This window comes from Aedes aegypti, chromosome 2 (assembly GCF_002204515.2).
Source record: "Aedes aegypti strain LVP_AGWG chromosome 2, AaegL5.0 Primary Assembly, whole genome shotgun sequence".
Classification (NCBI taxonomy): Eukaryota; Metazoa; Arthropoda; class Insecta; order Diptera; family Culicidae; genus Aedes; species Aedes aegypti.
The window spans coordinates 413,881,665-413,904,705 of NC_035108.1; the positions used below are offsets into that span (position 1 = coordinate 413,881,665).

The 23,041-nt window shown below is 37.4% G+C and overlaps 2 protein-coding genes across 2 annotated transcripts; one reads left to right on the plus strand and one right to left on the minus strand.

The window, feature by feature from the left end:
* Positions 1–448: 448 nt before the first annotated feature.
* LOC5567978 lies at positions 449–15,511 on the minus strand. The gene is made up of 4 exons (XM_001657749.2): positions 15,292–15,511; positions 14,714–15,226; positions 14,142–14,579; positions 449–1,173 (listed from the first exon to the last, which is right to left on the minus strand). Exons 1-4 carry the CDS (start codon positions 15,388–15,390, stop codon positions 1,045–1,047), a joined length of 1,179 nt encoding a protein of 392 aa, XP_001657799.1. The 5' UTR covers positions 15,391–15,511; the 3' UTR covers positions 449–1,044.
* A 1,002-nt stretch (positions 15,512–16,513) lies between these two features.
* LOC5567977 (probable elongator complex protein 3) lies at positions 16,514–22,664 on the plus strand. Its single transcript, XM_001657748.2, has 3 exons — positions 16,514–16,674; positions 16,732–16,973; positions 21,220–22,664. The coding sequence occupies exons 1-3, from the start codon at positions 16,653–16,655 to the stop codon at positions 22,603–22,605; spliced, it is 1,650 nt and encodes a 549-aa protein (XP_001657798.1). The 5' UTR covers positions 16,514–16,652; the 3' UTR covers positions 22,606–22,664.
* Positions 22,665–23,041: the final 377 nt, after the last annotated feature.

Here is a 23,041-nt window from a genome sequence, read left to right on the forward strand (position 1 = left end):
CGAACGTAAACAAGAATAGGGGTGATAAAGTCCTTTGAGAGGACTCTAGAAGACTTTCTTGAAGTTCATTGAGGCATCGCTGTAGGAATTTCTTGGCAAATTAGCGAGAAACTTGACCATCAATGCTTCCAAAACGAAATACATGGTTGCAGGGAGAGGGAGAAACAAGCTATGAGGTGTTGGACCTAAACCGAGATAGTTAGCGAAGCATTCTGACACAAGTGATGTCCTGAATTCACGTCTTCAGCAAAGGATACCGATGTCAATTTATGAACTACGATTGGAAAAATTTAAAATCTTGGTATTCATCCCATAGGGCGGGTCATCATCAACCACGTCAATTATTTGTTCACTATCACAACTTTCACAAGTTTATTCAGTCACATCGATAGGGTTTACGGGTCGTTAATAGGTAATTTTGTCTTTGTATTGATCATGGCTTCTTTCCACCCTTACTGTTTTAAATATGAAGCTTCAATAATCATTTTTTTTGTTTTGCTCTCAAAGCTATAGACAGAGATGGCCTACCCCATGAAGTCTCAATCTTTGGTATTCATGATAGGCACCGCCCGTCAATTACGTAACGCTTACAGGGAAGAGAGTGGAGGCTCCACAAAAGCGTTAGCATCCATGTTTGAAAGAACTAAGATCCAAAAAACGTTGAAAATTCTTCACTTTTTGCGTTAAATATTAGTCGAAAATAGTTAAAAATTAAGATTTTTTTGATTTCCTCATCTAATTGTTGTACATGCTGGCTCTTAGTCGGAATCAAATTTCAGGCAAATAAATAGTTTCTACTTTGATAGCTTAATAACTTATTGCTTAACTAATTCCATCTTTAGCAGATCTACACGGTTTAGGATTCCCATAGGGCACTTACTGCCTTTTTTTAGTAACTATGCTTTAGGAAACTTTTTTTTTCAAGTCCTAGGGATCGAGCGGTTGTAAAAGCAATTGAACATATCATACGCCTGCGTTATAGTGCTACTTGGTTCTTATTTATGTGGCCTAATTTTGACTTACCTGGTTAGGGGATTTCGCTGTCTACAATAGTCCTTCTAGCGGTGGTAGAACTTCGTACATAGCATACTTCCAAGTCCATCGTCTTGCGAGGGCTTCGAATTTGGGTCGATCATTTTCGTACATCCTTCCCAGTTCGGGTTCCATACAGATCTGCAAGGATTACACAGCGTAAATAAAAATAAAATTTTTGCGTGTCTCACGGATCAAACTATGTGTCTCTAGTAAATTTGGGATTACTGAATCTGATGCGGGGCTGTCAATTAATTAGGTAAGACAACTTTGGCGGTTTGTCATCTGGCGATCTGAGAAATTTGTACCTCAAATGAAAGCCTAGTATTATATCTAACCATATACTTATAAAAAAAGAATCGACTTTATATCAAACTCATCGCATATGATACAGTAAAATCAAAAAATTTGTGCGACCAGTGGGCCGGACTGTCTTTTCTCTTTGCTTGCATCGAGGGCAGTGTTCGACACAAATTTGAATTTTTATACATGGATCAATCAGATATAATATTGAGTGATTTTCGGTCTGTGAGTCTGATTATGTGTTTCTGATTCTGTAGTTTTGATTCTAAGATTTTCATTCTACGAACGATTTTAAGATTTTTATTCTACGAACTTGATTCTACTTCCCTGAGATTCTTTATATCTGATTCTATGTTTCTAATACATATTCTGTAATTCTGATTCTGTGATTTTTGCTCTGCGATTCTGATTTTGTGATTCTGTGATGTGATGTAAGTTTTGTATTGTGGTCCTGATTCTGTGATTGTGATTCTGATTTTGTAATTTTGATTGTGATTCTGATTCCGTGATTTTGATTATGTGATTCTGATTTGGTGATTCGGATTGTGTAATACTGAATCCTGATCCTGATTCTGTGATCTATATCAGAATAGAGCGGTTCAAAGTTTAAAAATGTTTGAAAATCCAATCTCCCATATCTTACTATTCTTACCATAAAAATAGTGTTCTGTAAAATGTTCAGCTTTCTAGGTGATGATTTAAAGGTGGCCCAAAGACAATGTAGGTTTATATGGAAATTACTGTGGAGAAATTTTCAAAAATGTTCCAACCACGTTAGCACTGGAATGTGAGTAAAATTTTATCCTCCCATAGTGAAAACTCATTCTTCAAACCATGAAAAAGAAATATGATGCAGAGAGCAATTCAATCCAACGGATAGGAGAGTGGATATTTATGAGTTTGTTTGCTATTATTTTGCTTCATATGGGATTATAGCCCTGCAAACATCTACAAAAATCACAAACAAACTAAGCTAAGAACAAATTTGTTTCTTCAGCAATATCATTCATTAAGGTTTGACGAGTTTTTACTATAAGCCATTTTATGAGACGTTTCGAATCATATGGTTTCCGTTTGTTTACCAGCTTTGAAAGTTTCTGGCGGGTCGATTTATTTACGTTTCTTCTAGCGCTACATTTGGAAGAAGCTTATTCAACAATGGCGCTGGTGGCAGTGTAACAAAGTTTTTAATTTTCGCATGTAAAATTGAAATCAGCAGGCAGAGAAGATATTTTTCATTTACAGGTAATATAATACCAAGGGTGGAACTGGCGGCTCTTTACTGCTACCCCAACTTGTCGCTGGTTCTAAAAAGTAAACAACCATACAAAATTCCGACCAAAAAATGGTGAAGGCGTAATCAATTTTCTAGAAAACATCAATTTTGGGAATGAAGCCAAATTTGCTAATTAAATTGCAAACAGCGCACTGCAGTAGCACGTAGCAAATAATTGCTTGCAAACAATATCTTTCAAGTGCATTGATTACCTGGAATTTTGCGAATAATATTTTTTACTTTTCCGCGTTAAGCCTTAAAACTGGTTCTGGACTTAGGTTGGCGGCTTTTCAATTTTACTCCCATTTGACAGCCGCCCTCCACCCTTGTATAATACATGTAAACCGAGAAGAACCATGCGCTGAAAGAGACGGGGACGTCATCGCCAACAAAAATGTGACCAGCGCCATTCAGATATCAGGCTAGTTTTTTGAACAACAACAATGAGCGGCCCGCCAGAAAACGTCATTCGTACGTCTCGTAAAATGGCTTATAGACGAATTCCATCCAGAATCAGTCGAAAAAATAAGAAATCTAACTCGACCATCTTCGATTTGGATCAAACTTCCCACATGTTTTCGGAATAATAAAATGGGTGTTTTCCATAGATAAAGAGATCAATTTGACTCAAGAGTAACTTTTGAAAAGGGCCTATTGGGTTTTGCACTTATCTTTTTTGAAAAAATCTAGCTCCAAAACTGTTCGTTTTAGAGAAAAACGTTCAAAGGCAAAGTTGTAGGTAACTATTTGGACTATTTAAAAAAATACACACTGAAAAAAAAAGTATTTTTTTTCATGAAAAAAATTGAAAATAATCCTTAAAATTCGAATTACAAAAAAACCCCATTTTTAATATTTTTTAAATTTTCACTATAAAAACTTGATGGAAAACATGATGTTTGGGAGGTGGTTTCATGATGGAGAAATGTTTTATAAAAAAGTTTTTCTAATAACAACTTTTGGTCAATTTTCAAAATCTTGGTTTTTAAAGAAATTTTGTCGTCTTTATGAATAAATATGATTCTTGAAATTGTTTAGAATCATAAATATATTAATGATGAAATCTCTAGAAGCGATCATTTTCGAGCTATTTCAAATCAAGTGTAAAATATATCTTTATATGTAATGAAATAGGCCCTTCTCGTAAATCAATCGCGATTCTCCATCATTAACAAGTTTTCATTAGTGCAGATGATAGTTCCCACAACTCATCCCTGAACGACCCTGAAAATTGAACAAGCTGTTTTGAAGATGAATGATTTCTTTTATTGTTTTGAAAAACATACAATAATTATTAATCTTAATTAATATCCATTCTGTTCTACTACCTGAACTATTATTATTAAACTAGTGGTCCCGGCAAACTTCGTCTTGCCATCAAGTAGGCTGTTGAAAACCAGTACGAATCGTCCCATACAAAATGACAGTTCCGTTCACTCTCGTTATTCCGACTTTCCCGGTGAATATCCTGCAACTTTTATACACACAAACACGTCGGAACCCTTGACGAACAAAATGGAAAAAGAATTATCCAAATCCGCTGACCCGTTCGTAAGCCATTTCGTGACATACAAACACCATTCCATTTTTATTTATATAGATAGTTAAGCTCTCGTTACCTATCGCTTTCCATTTATCGAGCTAATAATAAACACATTTTTCATCGAAGTGAATGTTAAACAGTTAACCAATTCAGCTTAAAACAAAGACTAACAGTGTCAGAAATCTGCTTTGAAAACCGTTTATTAATACCATGCGAAAGAGCGAAAAAAGTAGATGTGTGCACTCAGTTTCTTGTAGCTTTTTTTAGGCGTGTTCCAATTTCCATTGTAGTAGGCTATTGTATTTGAGTCATAGCTTACTTTGATATAGTGGTGGTCATCACGAGATAAAGTGTTTGTCAGTTACTATCATACACGCGCGGAGTCAACACGTGCCACCTAAACGTGGAAACCAGCGAAATTGAATTTAAAAAGAAAGTTAGTTTTCAGTTTAAAAACGCATGAACATGAAGATCAATAAGGTGAAGTGTTGTAGACCTTTTCCATCGAGACGATGCTCATCGAAGCTTCGTAACCTTACAACAAAAATGGTAGATAAGCTAAAAACACTGGACGGAGCAATCAACTTAAACACATTCATTAAACTATTCGAGAACACATAATATTGAATTATTCAATAGAGGTGTAGCCGGAATCAGTGTTTCATCAATATCTACGAAGAAGATGCGGAAGACGCAGTATCCCCAGAAAAAGTATTTGGAAATCACTCAAGGCGTGCGGAATCACATTTTTGGTTTCGGAGCAGAAGACGATCTTGAGCTGGTGAAGTCCAAAGCAGCTGACTTCGATGAAATTATTTCTCAACTGAAAGAGAAATTTGCCGAACCATCATGTTCCAGAAACGATCAACTGCGAATATTATCGCTTTTGCCAAAATCCTGGTCGAGCCAAAGAATTATTGATGAGTTTGGTGCAAACAAGTACATCGTGTCACAGGTACAGTACAACTAACCTACACACTTAAATTATTTCACCGACCTCAGTAAAATTTTTCGCCGAGAACCCAACAGCTGAGAATTCGGTAATTTTCAACGCCGAATTTCGGTACTTATTTTACCGAGATTTCGGCAATCCGAATTTTTTGCCGAGATCTCGGCGAACGTTACCGAGATTCGGCAAACGATTACCGAGATCTCGGTAAAAGTTTTACCGAGAATCGTCAAATTATTACCGAGATATCAGCTGTTGGGTTCTCGGCGAAACAGTTTAAGTGTGTATGATGTAAGTTCTATTTAATAAAATATTTTAAAACCATTTCACAGGCACGCGGGTTATCGAAAGATCAGGGAATATTAGCTATTCCTCAAAACGAAAAGCCAGGACATGGATTGGATCCCGAGGTGAGAAACGATGTACTACAGTTCTTTGAAAGCGACCATATCAGCAGAGCTATGCCAGGACAGAATGATTACGTTTCTGTTAGAAAGGATGGGCAACGAATTCATGTTCAAAAACGACTATTAGTTTGTACATTGAAGGAAGCTTATATAAGGTTTAAGGAAGTAAGTAAGAATACGATAGGATTTAGTTCATTTGCCCAAGTACGACCCAAACATTGTAGACTGCTAGGCAGCTCAGGATCTCATAATATTTGTGTTTGTACCATCCATGAAAATGTGAACCTGATGCTGCATGCTCTCAAAAAACACTGTTTCGAAAATGATTACAAGCACTATTGTGAACAACTTTTATGTAGCTCAACATCAAGGTCGAAATATTGTTATCTACGTGAGTGCAAAACTTGTCCGACCCTTCCTGAGTTTGAAAGTCTTTTTTCTGCGGAAATTGAGAAACGTGGACTATCAGAGGTCTGTTTCGAGCAGTGGATTTCAACCGATCGATGTAATCTGGAGACAATTGTTAAACCAGTGGATGAATTCACATCGTACCTTTGTGAACGGTTGGAAAAATTGGTAGTTCATGACTACATCAAAACACAGCAGTCTACCTTTCTAAGACAAGCCAAAACCACTTTAAAGGATGGAGAAGTTGTAATAACATGTGATTTTTCTGAGAACTATTCGTTTGTACTTCAAGATGCCGCTCAAAGTAGTTATTGGACAAACAATCAAGCGACAATTCATCCGTTTGTTGTTTATTTCAAAGAAGCAGGGACACTGAAAAATTTGAGTTTTATTGTTATATCGAATGTAGGGGAAGGGGTGGTAAAATGAACACCTTAAGGAAATCATCTTGTTTCTAATTGCAAACGAGAAATTTGTATAGTTCTATCGCACACAATAAAAAAAAGGGATGTAATCTATAGCAGCGACATGGATTCAGACTAAAATAGCTTAATTTTCACATATTTTCATCGCTATCAAAAAGCGATGCAAATGTTCATTTTACCTGCACTATGTTGGTAAAATGAACACCGGTTGGTAGTAAAACGAACACCATGCAAAAAACGTGAGCAAAACAAATATTTCTGAAAATTTTCATTGCCCCACCGAAAATACATCTATTAATGATTGTAACCCATTCAAAAAGAATTCTAAAGGCATCAGATTTGACATCATATCATAACGATATTCACCTCACTGAAAAACCTCAAGTCTTCCGAGCTAAAACTTACGTCAGTTCTAATTTTCAAACGTGGTTTTCTAAAACCTTAGTTTTTGTTGATATTTTCAGTTCAATTGACCTACGTATCAACTCGAATGCTCAGATTTATGCTCTAAATCGTCCGTGCGTGATAAATATTCATCGAAATTTGTTTTTTCTCGGTAAAAGGCACGGTGTTCATTTTACCAACCCTGTTCATTTTACCACCACTTCCCCTACTAACACATAATACGGTTGCGGTGCAAGTTTTTATTTCTAAATTAATGAAATTTTTAACATCTAGAATTCAGCTTAAAAAAGCAATTTTTATGTCAGATGGTGCTGCATCCCAGTACAAAAACTGGAAAAATTTTGCAAGCCTTTGTAGGGGAATGTGGGGCAAGATGAGCACCCGGGGCAAGATGAGCACCCCTTGTTTGTGTCGTTCCTTACCGAATTTTTTCAATAAATTATTTGGGGTTCAGATGAATATCATAAAATTAATATGACGGCCATAAATTTCAGCAAAAAAATCAACAGCACAACGTAAATATTGTCAAAAATACAAAGTAGTCCAAAAATTTACCTTTTCATATAAGATTTGTTCATTTGAAAGTGATATTTTTGTTGCGTAAACAAATTAATTCATATGTTTTTGGCCGTATAGTTATAGAACAATCTTCTGTAGATAATCAGGAGCAAAACTTTTATCAAATTTGAAAATTATTTCAATTGTTTTGATTATATTAATAAGTTTTCACCCTTGGGGCAAGATGAGCACCATGTTCAAAATCAAGTAAAAGTGTGAAATTATAGAACCACATTTAGCTGTGGGCTTGACATACGGTATACCCTTTGCACAAAACTGTTTTTCTAAAAAATATATAAACAAACAACAAATTTGATCGTTTTTTAGGTAAAATCTTAGCAATTTGTGAAAAGTTATTTATTTTTTTATAAAAGTTTCAAAAACTAAGCTAGTTGAAGATAAATACCGTCAGATATTATAGATAATATCTTCGGATATTGCAAGCATTGAAAAATAATAGTTTTCTTTAGTAAATTGCATCTTTTTATGGGGGTGCCCATCTTGACCCGCAGTTTTTTTGTCCGATGATAAAAAAGCTATTTTTCAACGTGTTATTTGAAAAACTATTTATCACTTTTTAAAACTTTTAATGGTTGGAGGTCAAAGTAATAATGTAAAAGATAAGGATGGTTACCAATTTCACCAAAATAAGAACGTTCAAGTAGGCTTAAATCGCGCATATCCTTAGGGTGCTCATCTTGCCCCACCTGACCCTAAATACAAAACTAAGTACAATATTGATGCTGAATGGCATTTTTTTTGCGACGTTGCATGGAAAAGGACCTTGTGATGCAATAGGTGGCACATTGAAGCGAATGGCAAGAAATGCCAGCATAGCTGTAGAGCATGAGCATCCAATCAGAAATGCAGAAGAGCTATATGAGTGGGCAAATCAAAAGAGAAATGACTATTTGACGAAGTTGTCTTTCTGTTACGTGTCGCAAGATGAATACGACCAAGGTGTAGCAGAATGGAGCACTATCCATCAGCAGGCAAAAATGATAAATGGCACTCAGAAATACCACTCTTTTGTTCCGATTTCGGAGACCGAAATTGCCGCAAAGCTATTTTCCAACGATGATGTAATAAGTATACATAAGATTTTAAAACATGTTAAATAATTGTTATTAGAAATAGATGAAAAATAAAATAAATTGTATTACGATATAACAAGCGGTTTTATTACAGAAATAAGTAATATTGTTGAATGCTATGCAAATCCATGGGCAAATTGTGGGAACTATCATCTGCACTCATAAAAACTTATTGTTCGTGATAAAGAATCGCGATTGATTTACGAAAAGGACCTATTTCATCACTTTTAAAGATATATTTTACATTTGATTTGAAATATCACGAAAATGATCGCTTCTAGAGATTTCATCATTAATATATTTATGATCCTAAATAATTTTATGATTCCTATTTTATGATAAAGACGACATTATTTCGTGAAAAAACCAAGATTTAGAAAATTGAGCAAAAGTTGCTATTAGAAAAACTTTTTTATAAAACATTTCTCCATCATGAAACCACCTCCCAAATATCATGTTTTTCATTAAGTTTTTATGGTGAAAATTAAAAAAATATTAAAAATGGGGTTTTTTTGTAATTCGAATTTTAAGGATTATTTTCAATTTTTTTTCATGAAAAAAAAATTTTTTTTTCAGTGTGTATTTTTTTTACATCGTCTAAATAGTTACCTACAACTTCGCCTTAGAACGTTGTTCTCTAAAATGGTTTGCAAAATCCAATAGGCCCTTTTCAAAAATTACTCTTGAGTCAAAATGATCTCTTTATCTATGGAAAACACTTATTTTATTATTCCGAAAACATGTGTGAAGTTTAATCCAAATCGAAGATAGTCGAGTTCGGCGATTGACCGATTTGACATGGAATTCATCTCTTCAAAATTTTTCCATAGTAATTTCCATATAAGCCTACATTGTCTTTGGGCCACTTTTAATTCATCACCTAGAAAGCTGAAAATTTCATAGAACAGTATTTGTATGGTATAGATTGTAAGGAAGGTATGGGAGATTGGATTTTCAAAAATTTTAAATCGCCCTGATATCAGAATCATTGTAATTCTGTGATACTAAATTAGCGATTTTCGTTCTATGATTTTGATTCTGTGGTTTTGATACTATTTTTCTGATTCCGAGATTTCAATTCTGTGTTTCTCTGATTTTAAGTTTTGTTTGTATTCTGATGCTGTGACTCTGTTTATTATATTCTGGTTTAGTGATTTTGGTTTTGAGATTCTGATTATGATTATAATTCTGTGATTCTAATTCCGTTATTTTTGATTCTGTGATTTTGTTTCGGTGATTCTGATACTAATGCTGAAAAATGATTCTGTGATTCTTATTCTCTGATGCTGATATCCCAATAACTGTTTATTCAGCTGAAATAATGTTTAGAGTGGTTTATTCAACTCCTATTCCACTAAAGTGTGTGTTGGGATGCTTCTACTTCTGTAATTATAGGTTCATTTATTGAGATTGTTGTTCTGTGATTCCTATTATGTAATTATGATTTTGCAATTTGCAATCTGTGATTCTGGTTCCATGTTTTCGATTATTTGTTTCTCATTATGCGATTTCAATTTAATGTTTCTGATTCTGTTATTCTGATTCAGTTTTAAATCTGAAAGCTGAAGAGACAGACCGGTGTTTTTCGTTCGTCTGTCAAGTTTTTGCTTGTGATACCGTGAACGTATCATTTTTGACGCGGGTCCAAACTTGACGCATTTTCTAATTAATTTTATCATAAACTAGTTCTAGTTCAGACTAGACTCGAAAATTTATTGCTTAATTTCCACTTACATGTTATTGAAGGATTCCAATCAAAAAAAGTTTAATTTTGATTAATAATAGGCAAAAAATAAAATTTCTTTGAAAATGGGTACGACAAGTGCGTCAATTTTTTCATTTGTTAGTGAATGTGCTAAATATTATTAATCAATTTAGCTTAGCTTAGCTTAGCTTAGACTGACTACACATATCAGTGCAGTCAGTGCCACGTCCTTGCAGTCAGGTGGGATTGGGGGAAGGAATGTTAGTGTGTAACCTTTGCTATTTGGAGACCGTGTTTGCCTCTGCATCTCCACAAAGGTTACTGGGAGGGATGTTTGTTAATGGGGAGGATCGTTGGGTCACAGGATTCACTTTGATAAGCGATTAGACCATGATGAATAATTATTGGTGAGATATAAACATGCTTATATGTAAATATTATTTTTTCATTTGATATGAACAATATCTATGTAGAGAAAAATTATGCCGACACTTGACGTGACGAACCTTTCAAAGTTTGTTGAAAAATCATATTTACGTCTCACCGTTGTAACGATTAAAGGTGCGATTTGCGTTCCAGTAAGGATACACCTTCCGTGATTGGGGACAAGCAAGTCCCTTTTACAGCTGTGAGTGATTTGTGTTCTGATTTAATATCAGAGCCTAACAAAACTGCAAAGTTCAATCAGAAGACGGAAACAAAGTCTTCAGAAAAGAGAGATTTGCCTTCGAAGTCTCTTCAAGCAGGTTCTTCTGGAAAAGAAAGTGCGTCAAACAGTGATAAGCTCCGTATTCAAGTTCGTCTCGAAAATGGACAATTCACCAATGCGTTAAAAGACGCTTTGATCCGAGACTTAAACACCAGTCTCTATTCATCAGCAGCTAGCTCCTTTGTCCCAAGTTTCAGTGGAGTCGGTCTCAGATTTGGAGTTGTTTGGTTTGCGCCGGACAATGAAGAAAGTTGTGATTGGCTTAAACTGATACTTGGGTCAATAAATGAGAAAGCTGGTGATTTCCAGTTCAAAATTGAACCGTATTCATTGCATCAAACAAAAATTAGCATGATCATTCCCTGGGATGCTAGGGAACATTTGAAGGATGCTGATATTTTGCGACGTTTAAAATATCAGAATTCTTCTATTCCAATTGATCGTTGGCGGATTGTCAGAACAAAGTTGACTTCTGCTGGAGATCAATTGGTCATCTGTTGTATTGACAACGATTCCTTACGAATTTTGGAGAAAATCCAATTTCGTCTAAACTACGCGTTTGACAAGGTGTTTGCAAAAATTTATCAGCAAAACCAGCAGAAATCATCTGCCAAATCCCATCATTAATTCAATGCCCTGGCGTTTGGTAAGTCTTTCTTCAATTTTTAGCTAAAATGTATGGGTTATTTCCATACATTTAGCTTTCTTTGGTTGTAGACTAACCATTTGCTTTTACCTTTGAGGTTTCCATACACCTAATAGTATGTCATCGCAGACTATGTCTGCTTTAGCTTTCTTTTGGAAAAGCATTGGTCTCTAGGAGGCTTTATGAGCTTTATGCTCTCTTGCGGTCAACCGTTTTTCATTTGTTCTTTCGAAGGACTTTTCTTCCACCCGCTTCCTTTTCCTTTCCTTCCTTTTTCTCCTTTCCATATTCCTTATTCTTCAACGGGTAGATGATGACATAGGCTATAATTAGGCGAGGCACAAATCTCCCTTCTTGAGGGGAACGTGCCACCCGAGCCGACGTTCTGATACCTGATACCTACACTCGTAGTGTCGAACCATTCAAAGTTTTTTTAATTACAAAAATAAAGGTAAAAGGAGAAAGGTGTTTTGAAAAAAAAAAAAAATTAGACATTAATAATTTATGAATCAGAGTTTATGTCGACACTCACAGTGACGAACCTTTCATAGTTTGTTGAAAAATCATATTTACGTCTCACCGTTGTAACGATTAAAGGTGCAGTCATACATATTTTATAGATTAGAAATAGTAGCATGAAACGAGCTCACCAATTGATCCGTCATCCTTGAGCAGCAACAATCCACTTTCAGCTTCACTCATTTGATCGGCTATATAAAAGCACTCAGAGAAAATAGGCGCACGACCCGAGAGGGAAAACAACTGACGACTGCTCGGGCTTTCTTGCTGCACTGCCCAGGAGCAAGTGTCAACTTCGAAAGATCAAAAAGAACTCTGTGCTAAATATTATTAATCAATTTTCTTAAAAAATATTGTGCTGTTTTACAACAATATCATCAATAACAGTCAGTAATATTCTTTTATTCAAGATTTGAAGTCAAAATTTTATTATTTTTAAAGGTTAAAACTTATTTTTGTATGAAAATCTTGTGCGTCAAGTTAGGCATACAATGTGCATTATTATTTGCAGTACAAAATGTAGGATCGAAAATAGGAAAAGAAATATGTATGGTGCTTGCATTCAAAAATCCGTCGGCAGGACAACCTAATGCTTTATGTAAAGGGTCATCCATAAATTACGTACCGTTTTAAGGGAGAAGGGGGAGGATTCAGGAAAAAACAAAGATTCATACCAAATTTTCGCACTTTCCAGTCAAAAAACTGTGCCCAAAGTGGAGAATGGTAACATTTAGCGCGATTTATGGACGTCCCCTAATGTTTCAAGGGAGTTTCAATAAATCACGTCAGGAGGCGAGGTGTTGGTTCAATGATTGATTTAGTAAAATTTATACATGAGGGGGTTTCCATTAAGTACGTCACGGAAAAAAATATAATTTTCTACAACAACCACGTTCATTTGCCCTACGTCACACTTTGTATATGGAACTTTTCAAAAATGTGTATGAATCGTCATCTTACAGAATACCTACTTCCCCCTAATAGCATGACGTACTTAATGGATGACCCCATATATGGGTTTCGGTCGTTTTCGAGGCCCATACAATAAGCAGTGTACAGAGAGAAGAAGGGTGAAAAGGTTTCATCTTACGTGTTATAACCGTTATAAATATGGAGATTCTCCAACGTCCATTTTTGGAACCGGTTATTTTCGTTCAAGTTTTCAACCAATATTTCGTAATTTTTGAAACTTTTGTCTCCATTTCAGCGTAACGTAGTTTTTAAAAAGTTTCCATTGTTCGAATTCACGATAGAAATACATTAAACTAAACAACAATGCTTGACTATGGTTTGAACTCAATGCCGGTTTTATTTTCTACACTTTAAATGGACGCACAAAAGGTACTTCCGGATGACATCATTCAAAACTTTTCCCAAAAGTTATTACTTTTAGGTTCACTCTAAAGCACTTTTTTCAGTTAATAAGCTATACTATAACTCTTATATATTTTATACTTTAGCAATTATTTATAGTGCGTCAAATTGGGCACATTGAAAAATTGATGCGTCAATTAAGGAACCTAATGAGTTCCACAAAAAGTAATTAAAACATGAAGAAAAAAACTTTTCAAATATTTTGACTGATTTTACTTTAATTTTATAATAGTTGAACTAACAAAGTTTCAAATTTCAACAAAATCGGACAGATTTTGACGATTTGACAAATGTTTGAATTCAGAATTTCCTTCTCTTTTCTGGCGTTACGTTCCCACTGGGACAGAGCCTGCTTCTCACCTCTCTAATGAGCACTTCCACAGTTATTAACTGAGAGCTTACTATGCCAATGACCATTTTTGCATGTGTATATCGTGTGGCAGGTACGAAGATACTCTATGCCCAGGGAAGTCGAGAAAATTTCCAACCCAAAAAGTCGTCCCCACCGGTCGAGGCGGTGGGATTCGAACCCACGACCCTCAGCTTGGTCTTGCGGATTAGCTGCGCGTTTACCGCGTTTACTGGGCTCCAGATATCATCGATATGCTGAAAATATTAATGCTGACAAGAAATACCCAAGAAATTCAGGAATTTTCCAGATGACTTTCAATAATGACAGTGCATGCGCTTAGATAGATAGATGGATCAATCTTATATAATATCGAGCTTCTATTTGAGGTAAGAATTTCTCAAATCGGAAATGGAATGCATCAATACAAAATGCTCACCTGAGTAAAAGGATCCGTCAGTAAGCTCTGAACTGAAAGCAGTAGTTTTGAAATGGTCAACGCCAGTGACCAGTTGTGCTGGATGATGTCGATTCCCACGTCACCGTGCCGGGAAACATTCGGATGTACGATCTTGGTTAGGAAGCGAACCTGCGGCGGGAGCATCGGGTACGAGCAAGGAATCACAATGTAGAGGAAAAATTTGCCCCCTTCGTAGGGGCTTCCGGCTGGACCGAGTATCGATGCCTGCCAGTGGAACAGCTGGTTGTCGAGCGCAACGGCATCGATGCCCTCGGTGGCATCCAGATCTAGGGATCGGATGTCGCTCCTCAGGCGGTTCGCCCGGATGTGATTGACTCGACCGCGCATTGGCGTCTTCAGGGCCATCTGAATGAGACAGGTCCGGCAGAAGCAGGAATTCATCAGGGCGCCGTACATCTGTGAAGTAAATGTGTCTTAGTAGGTATTTATATGTCTAAGAAATCATGTTCCACTGAAGTTGTGAAATCAAATACATAACACTGATGCATACAGCAATATACAAATGTTAAAAATGGAGAAGAACAACTTACGTGCAACCAGTTCGGAATGGTCGATATCTGCTGGAACAGTGGCCACCTTTCCTTCGTGTACTTCTTCCACATCTGCTGCGGGGTGTGCACCTCCAAGATCCGCTTCCACTGTTTGCACACCTCGCTCACGTTCCAGAGCGACAAATCGTCCAGATAGGAAAATATCGACAGCAGAACTTCCACCGGAAGGGAGCAAATCTTCTGCTGGGATTCGTCGGAATCCCGGGGCTGCGATAGCATGTCCAAGTATTGGTTCAGATTACGAGGAGCCGATGGCCGAGGTCGTTCCAGATCATAGTCGGAATCATCATCGTCATCATCCGCCCGGTCCTTCGATCCGTTTTCCGGCGGTTCATCATTACCCGAATCTTCATCGTCCGAAAGTTCCGTTACCAATCCTTCGGCTTCCTCGTTTTGGTGATTTGGGAAAATAAAAGAATGGCACGTCCCGCAAAGCGGTTCCCCATAGCTTGGGCCATAATATCCATTGCAAATCCAGCAAGAGGAGGAATTCTGCCGGGACGGGATAAGAAACGTAAACAATCCACCCAAATTCGAAACTGCCCTGGAATACTTACCGAAAATTCAAAGTTTTTACAGAAGTCTTCGTACTCTACATCGTAATATAGCTCTTCCTCGTATTTGGATGCAAACGATTTGCTACATCCTGCAGCCATTTGAATGAAATTACTGCAAAACTTTAGATTTTTCTGCTAACTTTTTGGTTTTGTGCGAATTTTGGATTCTGATGGTGAAAAATGTATGTAAACAAAGCCGATGCAATTTCCATCATCATTGATGATGACGGGCGACGACAGTTTGGCTTGCAGTTCCTGACACGAGAGGCGCTGTTGGGATGCTTAACGCGGGGCGTGAGAAAAGAGGCAAGGCACTTGCAAGGGCACCTGCTCTACATAGGGTTTATTCACAAATTTCATAACGCCAAAAATGGTCATTTTTGACACCCACCCACCCCCTCGTAACGCATTTTATATGAATATTTTTCGAATTTTGTATGAGCTGTAACATCTTAAGGGGACACGGGAGACCGTGTTATTTTCCCTATCTTTCGTCTCACTCTAACAATAATCATCAAAACTTTGTGGAAGCAAATCTCGAGTTTTAGTGAACCGATGAAGCTGAAAATTTATCGGGTTGTGCACTACATATATAGAATCATAGCGATATATTTTCGTATCGATATATGGAGTGGTTTTTGGGATTTGCTTCTTGAAACGGATAGGGTGATTATGATGACGTCCCGTGCGGCCTTAAGGACACCCACCCACCCCCTTCAGCGTTATGAAATTTGTGAATGGGCCCATAAACTAAAATCACTCCTGCAGTTAATTTTATCGGAATTTTCTAGAAAATCTGTGGTTAAATTGTAAATATACAAATAGATTAATTTCAATTTAACCAATATTGACTGTTTAACGATATAACTTGCGACGATCGACGCGCCACCATATTTCATACAACGGAGGCTATTAGAACTAACTTGGAGGTGATGATTTGGAGGTTATTTGGCAAGTTGGAGGTTAAAATCACCTCCAAACACTAGCGATTTTGCGGTGGGATGTTGACGTTTGATCACGAATAATCAAAATAAATTGTTCGTCATGTTTCGTTATGACCCTTTTTTGGGTTGACCTATAGGCCAGGAGAAGTGGATGAACTTGTCATTCATTTTTCTGTCAAATCTCATACAAAATCTACTTTTTCTTTGACAGAAATTCACTCTAGGTGAACCACTTCCCCTGGCCTATTCTCTGTTGACATAATATAAAGCACCGTCATCACCATCGTCCGCATTGTGATGCATCTGTCAAACCAGATGAAAACATTTGCAAAGTCGCGGCTCGTTCAGCTTATTTTTCATTGAAATTTTCGTAAATTATCCCAAAAACTCGTTATCTACAGCTGAAATTCATAGACTATGACGAAGAAAAAGCCACTGGGTAAGTAAAACACAAATTTTCAGGCGTTGAATCGCTAAAGTTAACGCTTTTTCGCAGGAGCTGGTCTGAGCCGCGACGAGCGAATGCTAATCGTGGTCGGTGAGATCATACAGGAACTGTTGAAGGCGCACCACGAAGGCAAGGATGTCAACCTGAACCGGCTGAAGACGCGTCTCGCGTCCAACTATGGCCTGGAGAGTGCTCCCCGGCTGGTGGACATCATTGCTGCCGTGCCGCACGAGGCCAAACCCATCCTGCTGCCGAAGTTGAAGGCGAAACCCATTCGGACTGCTAGTGGGGTAAGTTTACGCCACATTGCAAAATTACTTATCAGGTTTAGGTAGGGCAAATGTTCTATTAGTGGAGGAAAATTGCTAAAATAATCGTATCAGGCAAAACAATTCAAATTCTTCTGTCATTTAAAAATGTATGAAATTCACGATTCATCTTTAATTTTCCTGCAAAAATCCTTGCACCAATAATACGAACACTGTTTTTTCTTTGCATGGTTCTTTCAATGTTGCAATCCTTCTTCTTTTTGGCATTACGTCCTAACTGGGGCAGAACCGGCTTCTCAGCTTAGTGTTCAGAGCCCTTCCACAGTTATTAACTGAGAGCTCTCTTTGCCAAAGTTGCCATTTTCGCATTCGTATATCGTGTGGCAGGAACGATGATACTTTATGCCCAGGGAAGTCAAGGAGATTTCCATTACGAAAAGATCCTGGATCGACCGGGAATCGAACCCAGACACCTTCAGCATGGCTTTGCTTTGTAGCCGCGGACTCTAACCACTCGGCTAAGGAAGACCCCAGGTATTTGAACGCATGTAAATCTTGAATTTAGAATCAAGATACCATCAGTGCACCAGATTCCGGTCATTTAAAGGAAGTTATGTGGTCAAATGTTTATTATATAAATTAACTATTGTGTCGATCAAAACTAGTTTTGCGTCACAATGTAGCTCCAAGTACCTGTCAGTGGCAAAATAAAAAGAATTTGTAAAACTTGCATAAAAAATATTTAATTGCATTTGTTACTGCATCTAAGTGTTCCTATTTCCGTTCACGGTAAACAGATTTCGCGATGAACTTACTAAAAATGCATTATTTCAAATTTCATTATTTATCCTGATATTTTTATGGTCAAACCATAGCTATCACTGCAATAAAGAAAGCTGTATACTAAAATCGACATTTCTTTAAAATTTTGTTTAATTTTTTGCATGAGCAATTATTGGAACCCACAAAAATACCAGGTGGTCCAATAACCGCTCACGAGGTCATTGTGTTTTCAATATAAAGAATTATTTTATTATTCATAAAGAAATATTTTTATTTTCCGTGTAATTAACGGAAAAACTGGTTTGAAATTATTTCAATACCACCAAGCTGTTCTTCTGTGATAGGTTGATAGTAGAAAAATATAAAAGGTACGATTTTTATATTACACGTTGAATGAACCCCATGCATTTGTAGGTTGTACAAGAATACAATTTATCAATCAATATTCAAAAATACAAAAAAGTTTCAAAAGTAATAAAAAACTTTTCTTATATGCGTATTATGAGTCAAGGTTTAAGGCAGAAATAAAATCAAATCATCACACAATTCCAAAGTGTTCCCCGTCTAAAGGCGGGGTTGGGTATTAGAGGCTTAAGTTGACTGACATACTGACAAAACCGCTGCAGCATCTACAATTGAAGACATTGAGAAATAAGCTAGGAGTATTGAACTATATTGTCGAGGAGGAGTGTTGGAAGAAATGCAACAATAAGCACTCGTAGTAGGCTATGTGAATTATGTATAATGAAGTAGAAAATACATTTTTCATTCTTGTTTCAACTGCCAACTGCTGAAGTAGTTTGGTCTCTTGCTCTCACCAAATTTTACCAAAAGACACATCGAACAAAATTATTTTAAAAACTTCTGCGTCATATAAGAGAATTGCACAATGTAGAACTCATTTGGTCGCATTGAAATCATAATGGGATTTCTAAAGAATCCGTCCTTGGATAGTTTTCGGAGGCTTATAAAATTGTTCGCACGACACATAAAATCACTATTATAATTTTGAAGCTGTCGAAGTACATATGACTCTGGGACTGCAATAAGTTTGACTGAGAGGTAGTTTCACGTCCTATATTTGTATGTGAGCTAGCCCAGCTGGTATTTTTTAAATTTATTTAAATTATTATGTTTGCTCATAATTATTTAAAATATATGTTATTGCTGTGAAGGTCAAACAAGCGCTGAACCGATAAGTAGACAGTCGAATTTCGTTCGTTGCACTATATTAAATTGCACTACGTTTTAGCCCGTATAGGCCTGAGTGGAAGCAAAAATACTAAAACCCTCACCACTCAGCGAAAACTTAACGAATTCAAATTAATTGTTTGTCGGTATAATGGCCCACATATCTAGTGGCCAAAGGATCTCGGGTATGTTCCTGCGGTCAGAGATATTCCGTTGGGTTATTGGGTCAGGTCAGGTAAAAAAGGGGCATTATATTTTAGAACACGCCAAGTTGTCTTTATTTGTTTGCAGTAGCAATCATTTGCAAAAATCATTAAGATCTAATATTCAACATTAAAAATGAAGAGATTAGCACCATTTACAATGTATTGGATGTGACCACTCGGATCTAATGTCCTGAAGAACCGGCTATAGATTTGTTGGATACTAAACCGTTTCAATGCTCTAACAGTAAACATCAAACATAATAGTTTACTGAAATGCGTACAAATGTTTGCAAATTTATTTCTTTATCGAAAACTTGAGGTGTCCTAGGGACTCGAAAATGTTCATTTCAAGGATCAAACAAATGCAGAACTAAAACTTATCCAATTTAAACGTTTCTCAAAAAAATTACTCTGATGCGTTTTTCTTTAAATTCCTTTATATAGTGGCCACATTATAGACGATTCCGGAAATTGTCTGTGACGTGTTATTTGCCTACTTTCAGGGGCACAGATGTACAGAAAGACATGACCCAGTAACCCACATGAATAACTCAGGCCACATGAACATTTCCGAGATCCCTTGGCCACTTAAGGAAACTAGATATCTGTGACAAAAAAAAAATAGAAATCTTACTACTCGCGGTGAGAGTTTTAGTTATTTTCCTTTCACTCAGACCTATACGGGTTAATTGGACTCCCGTCAAGTGGGAAATAGCCCATATAAAATGAAGTTTGTCAATGTTGGTGGCCCTGAATTTCATTTGTCAAGGATTATTTGACACCCCAAAACTCAGCCTGATTAATGAAAGTCTTTCACTAGGTGGCCTATAGTATACAGCTGTATACAGCTTTAGTGCAACGAGCGAATGTTGACTGTAATAGTTTTAACGTAGCATGATAGCACCACGATCTTGTGTGGTGATTATTTCAAAAGCTCTTAAAATAATTGATTTTATAATTTTCTTCACGAGGTGTATTCTAGAGGATTCGTTAAAAATGTTTGCAAATTTACTTAAATCACAGGAGAAATACTGGTAACATTTCCAAAGAACACTCTATGATGATTCCTGGATTAGTCAACCCTTAGAATAATAACACAATTTTGTTTCAAAATTCATCAAAGAATAGCTTCAGGAATTCCATAATATAATTAAAAAAATATTCTCCATGTATTTGTTAAGTCGACATCATGCAATCTATTTGAATTTGTTTACAGATTTCTTGCAGAAATTCTAGAGGAATACTTAAAATATATTTCAGAAATTTCTAAAACTTTACCTTCAATGATCCATTAATTTCCTAAAAATAATTCAATTGAGGGTTTTACATGTTTTTATTCGTTATTTCCTTTACTTAGAGTATAATCGTACTTGCCACACGATATACGAATGCGAAAAGGCAACTTTGGCAAAGAAAGCTCTCAGTCAAGAACTGTGGAAGTGCTCATTGTACACTAAGCTGAGAAGCAGGCTCTGTCCCAGTGAGGACGTAATAGCATAAAGAAGAAGACTATTGAATAGCATTTTTTACATATAGTTAGAGTAGATTTTTTTAATCAAATAATAGTAGAATTCTTCTGCTTCGCTGTTCTAAAATGACCAAATGAGTTTAAAATTTTGCAGTATTGACAGTATGCAGTACCCCGCTGGTACACTTCACCCAGTACGTTAGATAGAATTGCTAATATTTATGATCAATATTTGGTTAACGTAAACCATCCTATCCATCCAGTCATTTCGATTTGTTCAAGATATTTTACCAGTAGTTCCTCTAAACAATGTTGAAGCCAAGTTTTTTAGCATAGCATCTAGCCGAAAACTTTTCGAAAAATTCTAGAATTCTGTCAGAATTCCACTTTTGATTATGAGGTTATCATGTCAAGGTTTTTTTTTGGTAATATGTCTAGGAACTACGCCCGGTCAGATTCCGTGGAATCCTGACAAGAATAAATTATGTACAAAAATCCTAAGCTTTGATGGGAATCCTGTATCAGGTATCAGAAGGCCGGCTCTCCTAATAAATAATACGATCCATTTTCAAATGATGATTAATACAATAATATCCACATTTCCAATCCCAAATTACAGATCGCAGTGGTGGCGGTGATGTGCAAACCGCACCGTTGTCCGCATATCAACATGACCGGAAACATTTGCGTGTACTGCCCGGGTGGGCCGGATAGTGACTTCGAGTACTCCACGCAAAGCTACACGGGCTACGAGCCAACCTCGATGCGGGCAATTCGAGCTCGCTATAATCCCTTCCTCCAAACGAGGCACCGAGTGGAACAGTTGAAACAGCTTGGACACTCGGTGGATAAGGTGGAATTCATCGTGATGGGAGGTACGTTTATGTGCCTACCGGAGGATTATAGGGATTATTTTATTCGGAATCTGCACGATGCATTGTCCGGACATACGAGTTCGAGCGTTGAGGAAGCTGTGCGCTATTCCGAGAAATCTCACACCAAATGTATCGGAATCACAATTGAAACTCGACCGGATTACTGCTTGAAGAGGCATCTGTCGGATTTGCTGGCCTACGGTTGCACTCGGCTGGAGATTGGGGTGCAGTCGGTGTATGAGGATGTAGCAAGGGATACGAATCGTGGTCATACGGTGAAGGCGACCTGTGAGAGTTTCCAGATGTCCAAGGATGCCGGATTTAAGGTGGTGTCGCACATGATGCCCGATTTGCCGAACGTTGATATTGAAAGGGATATCGAACAGTTCATCGAGTTTTTCGAGAATCCTGATTTCCGGGCGGATGGGCTGAAGATCTATCCAACGCTTGTGATCCGTGGCACAGGATTGTATGAGCTGTGGAAGACTGGCCGTTACAAGAGTTACCCTCCCTCAACTTTGGTGGATTTGGTCGCTAAGATTCTGGCTTTGGTTCCACCGTGGACACGAGTTTACCGCGTGCAGCGTGATATTCCAATGCCCCTGGTAAGTTCTGGCGTGGAGCATGGTAATCTTCGTGAACTCGCACTCGCCCGAATGAAGGATTTGGGCACGGACTGTCGAGATGTGCGAACACGTGAGGTTGGAATTCAGGAGATCCACAACAAAGTTCGACCGTACGAGATTGAGCTGATTCGACGGGATTACGTTGCGAATGGCGGTTGGGAGACTTTCCTGTCATATGAAGATCCCAAACAGGACATCTTGGTGGGCTTATTAAGATTGCGGAAATGTTCGCCGGATACGTTCCGGCCGGAGCTGGTGGACAACTGCTCGATTGTTCGGGAACTGCACGTTTACGGGTCGGTTGTGCCGGTAAACGCGAGAGATCCCACTAAATTTCAACATCAGGGATTTGGAATGCTATTGATGGAAGAAGCTGAGCGAATCGCTCGGGAAGAGCACGGAAGTCGGAAGCTAGCCGTGATCTCCGGTGTTGGAACGAGAAACTACTATCGCAAAATGGGGTATGAGCTGGATGGACCCTACATGTCCAAAATGCTGATCTAAGGTAAGTGATAAGAATACATTGAGTTGTTTAAAATGGGAAATATAATCAAAAAACTTAACAACGTTTTGGAGAGGGATTTGGAAGTAGTAACAAAAGAAAGCCAGTCTCTGTATGGTCATAATAAATATTTCAAATATATGGAACAGTTATATCGTTCTCAAGCAGCACTACGATGAACACTTGAATTACGCAGAGGTGGAAGATTGAGACAGCATGATGAATCGCTTCATCCTCTTTAAAATACGCTTTAACCTCTTTAAACCTGATGGCAGAACGGGTTGTATAGAAGGTAAATACGTCGAAGATGAAACATCTGCTGGCTGAAGGAACCGAGCGTGATAGAGCTCCCATTGACAAACGTGTGATGATCGACGGAGATGAGTTCGAGGTGGTGAATGAATTTGTCTACCTCGGATCATTGGTCGGATAACAACT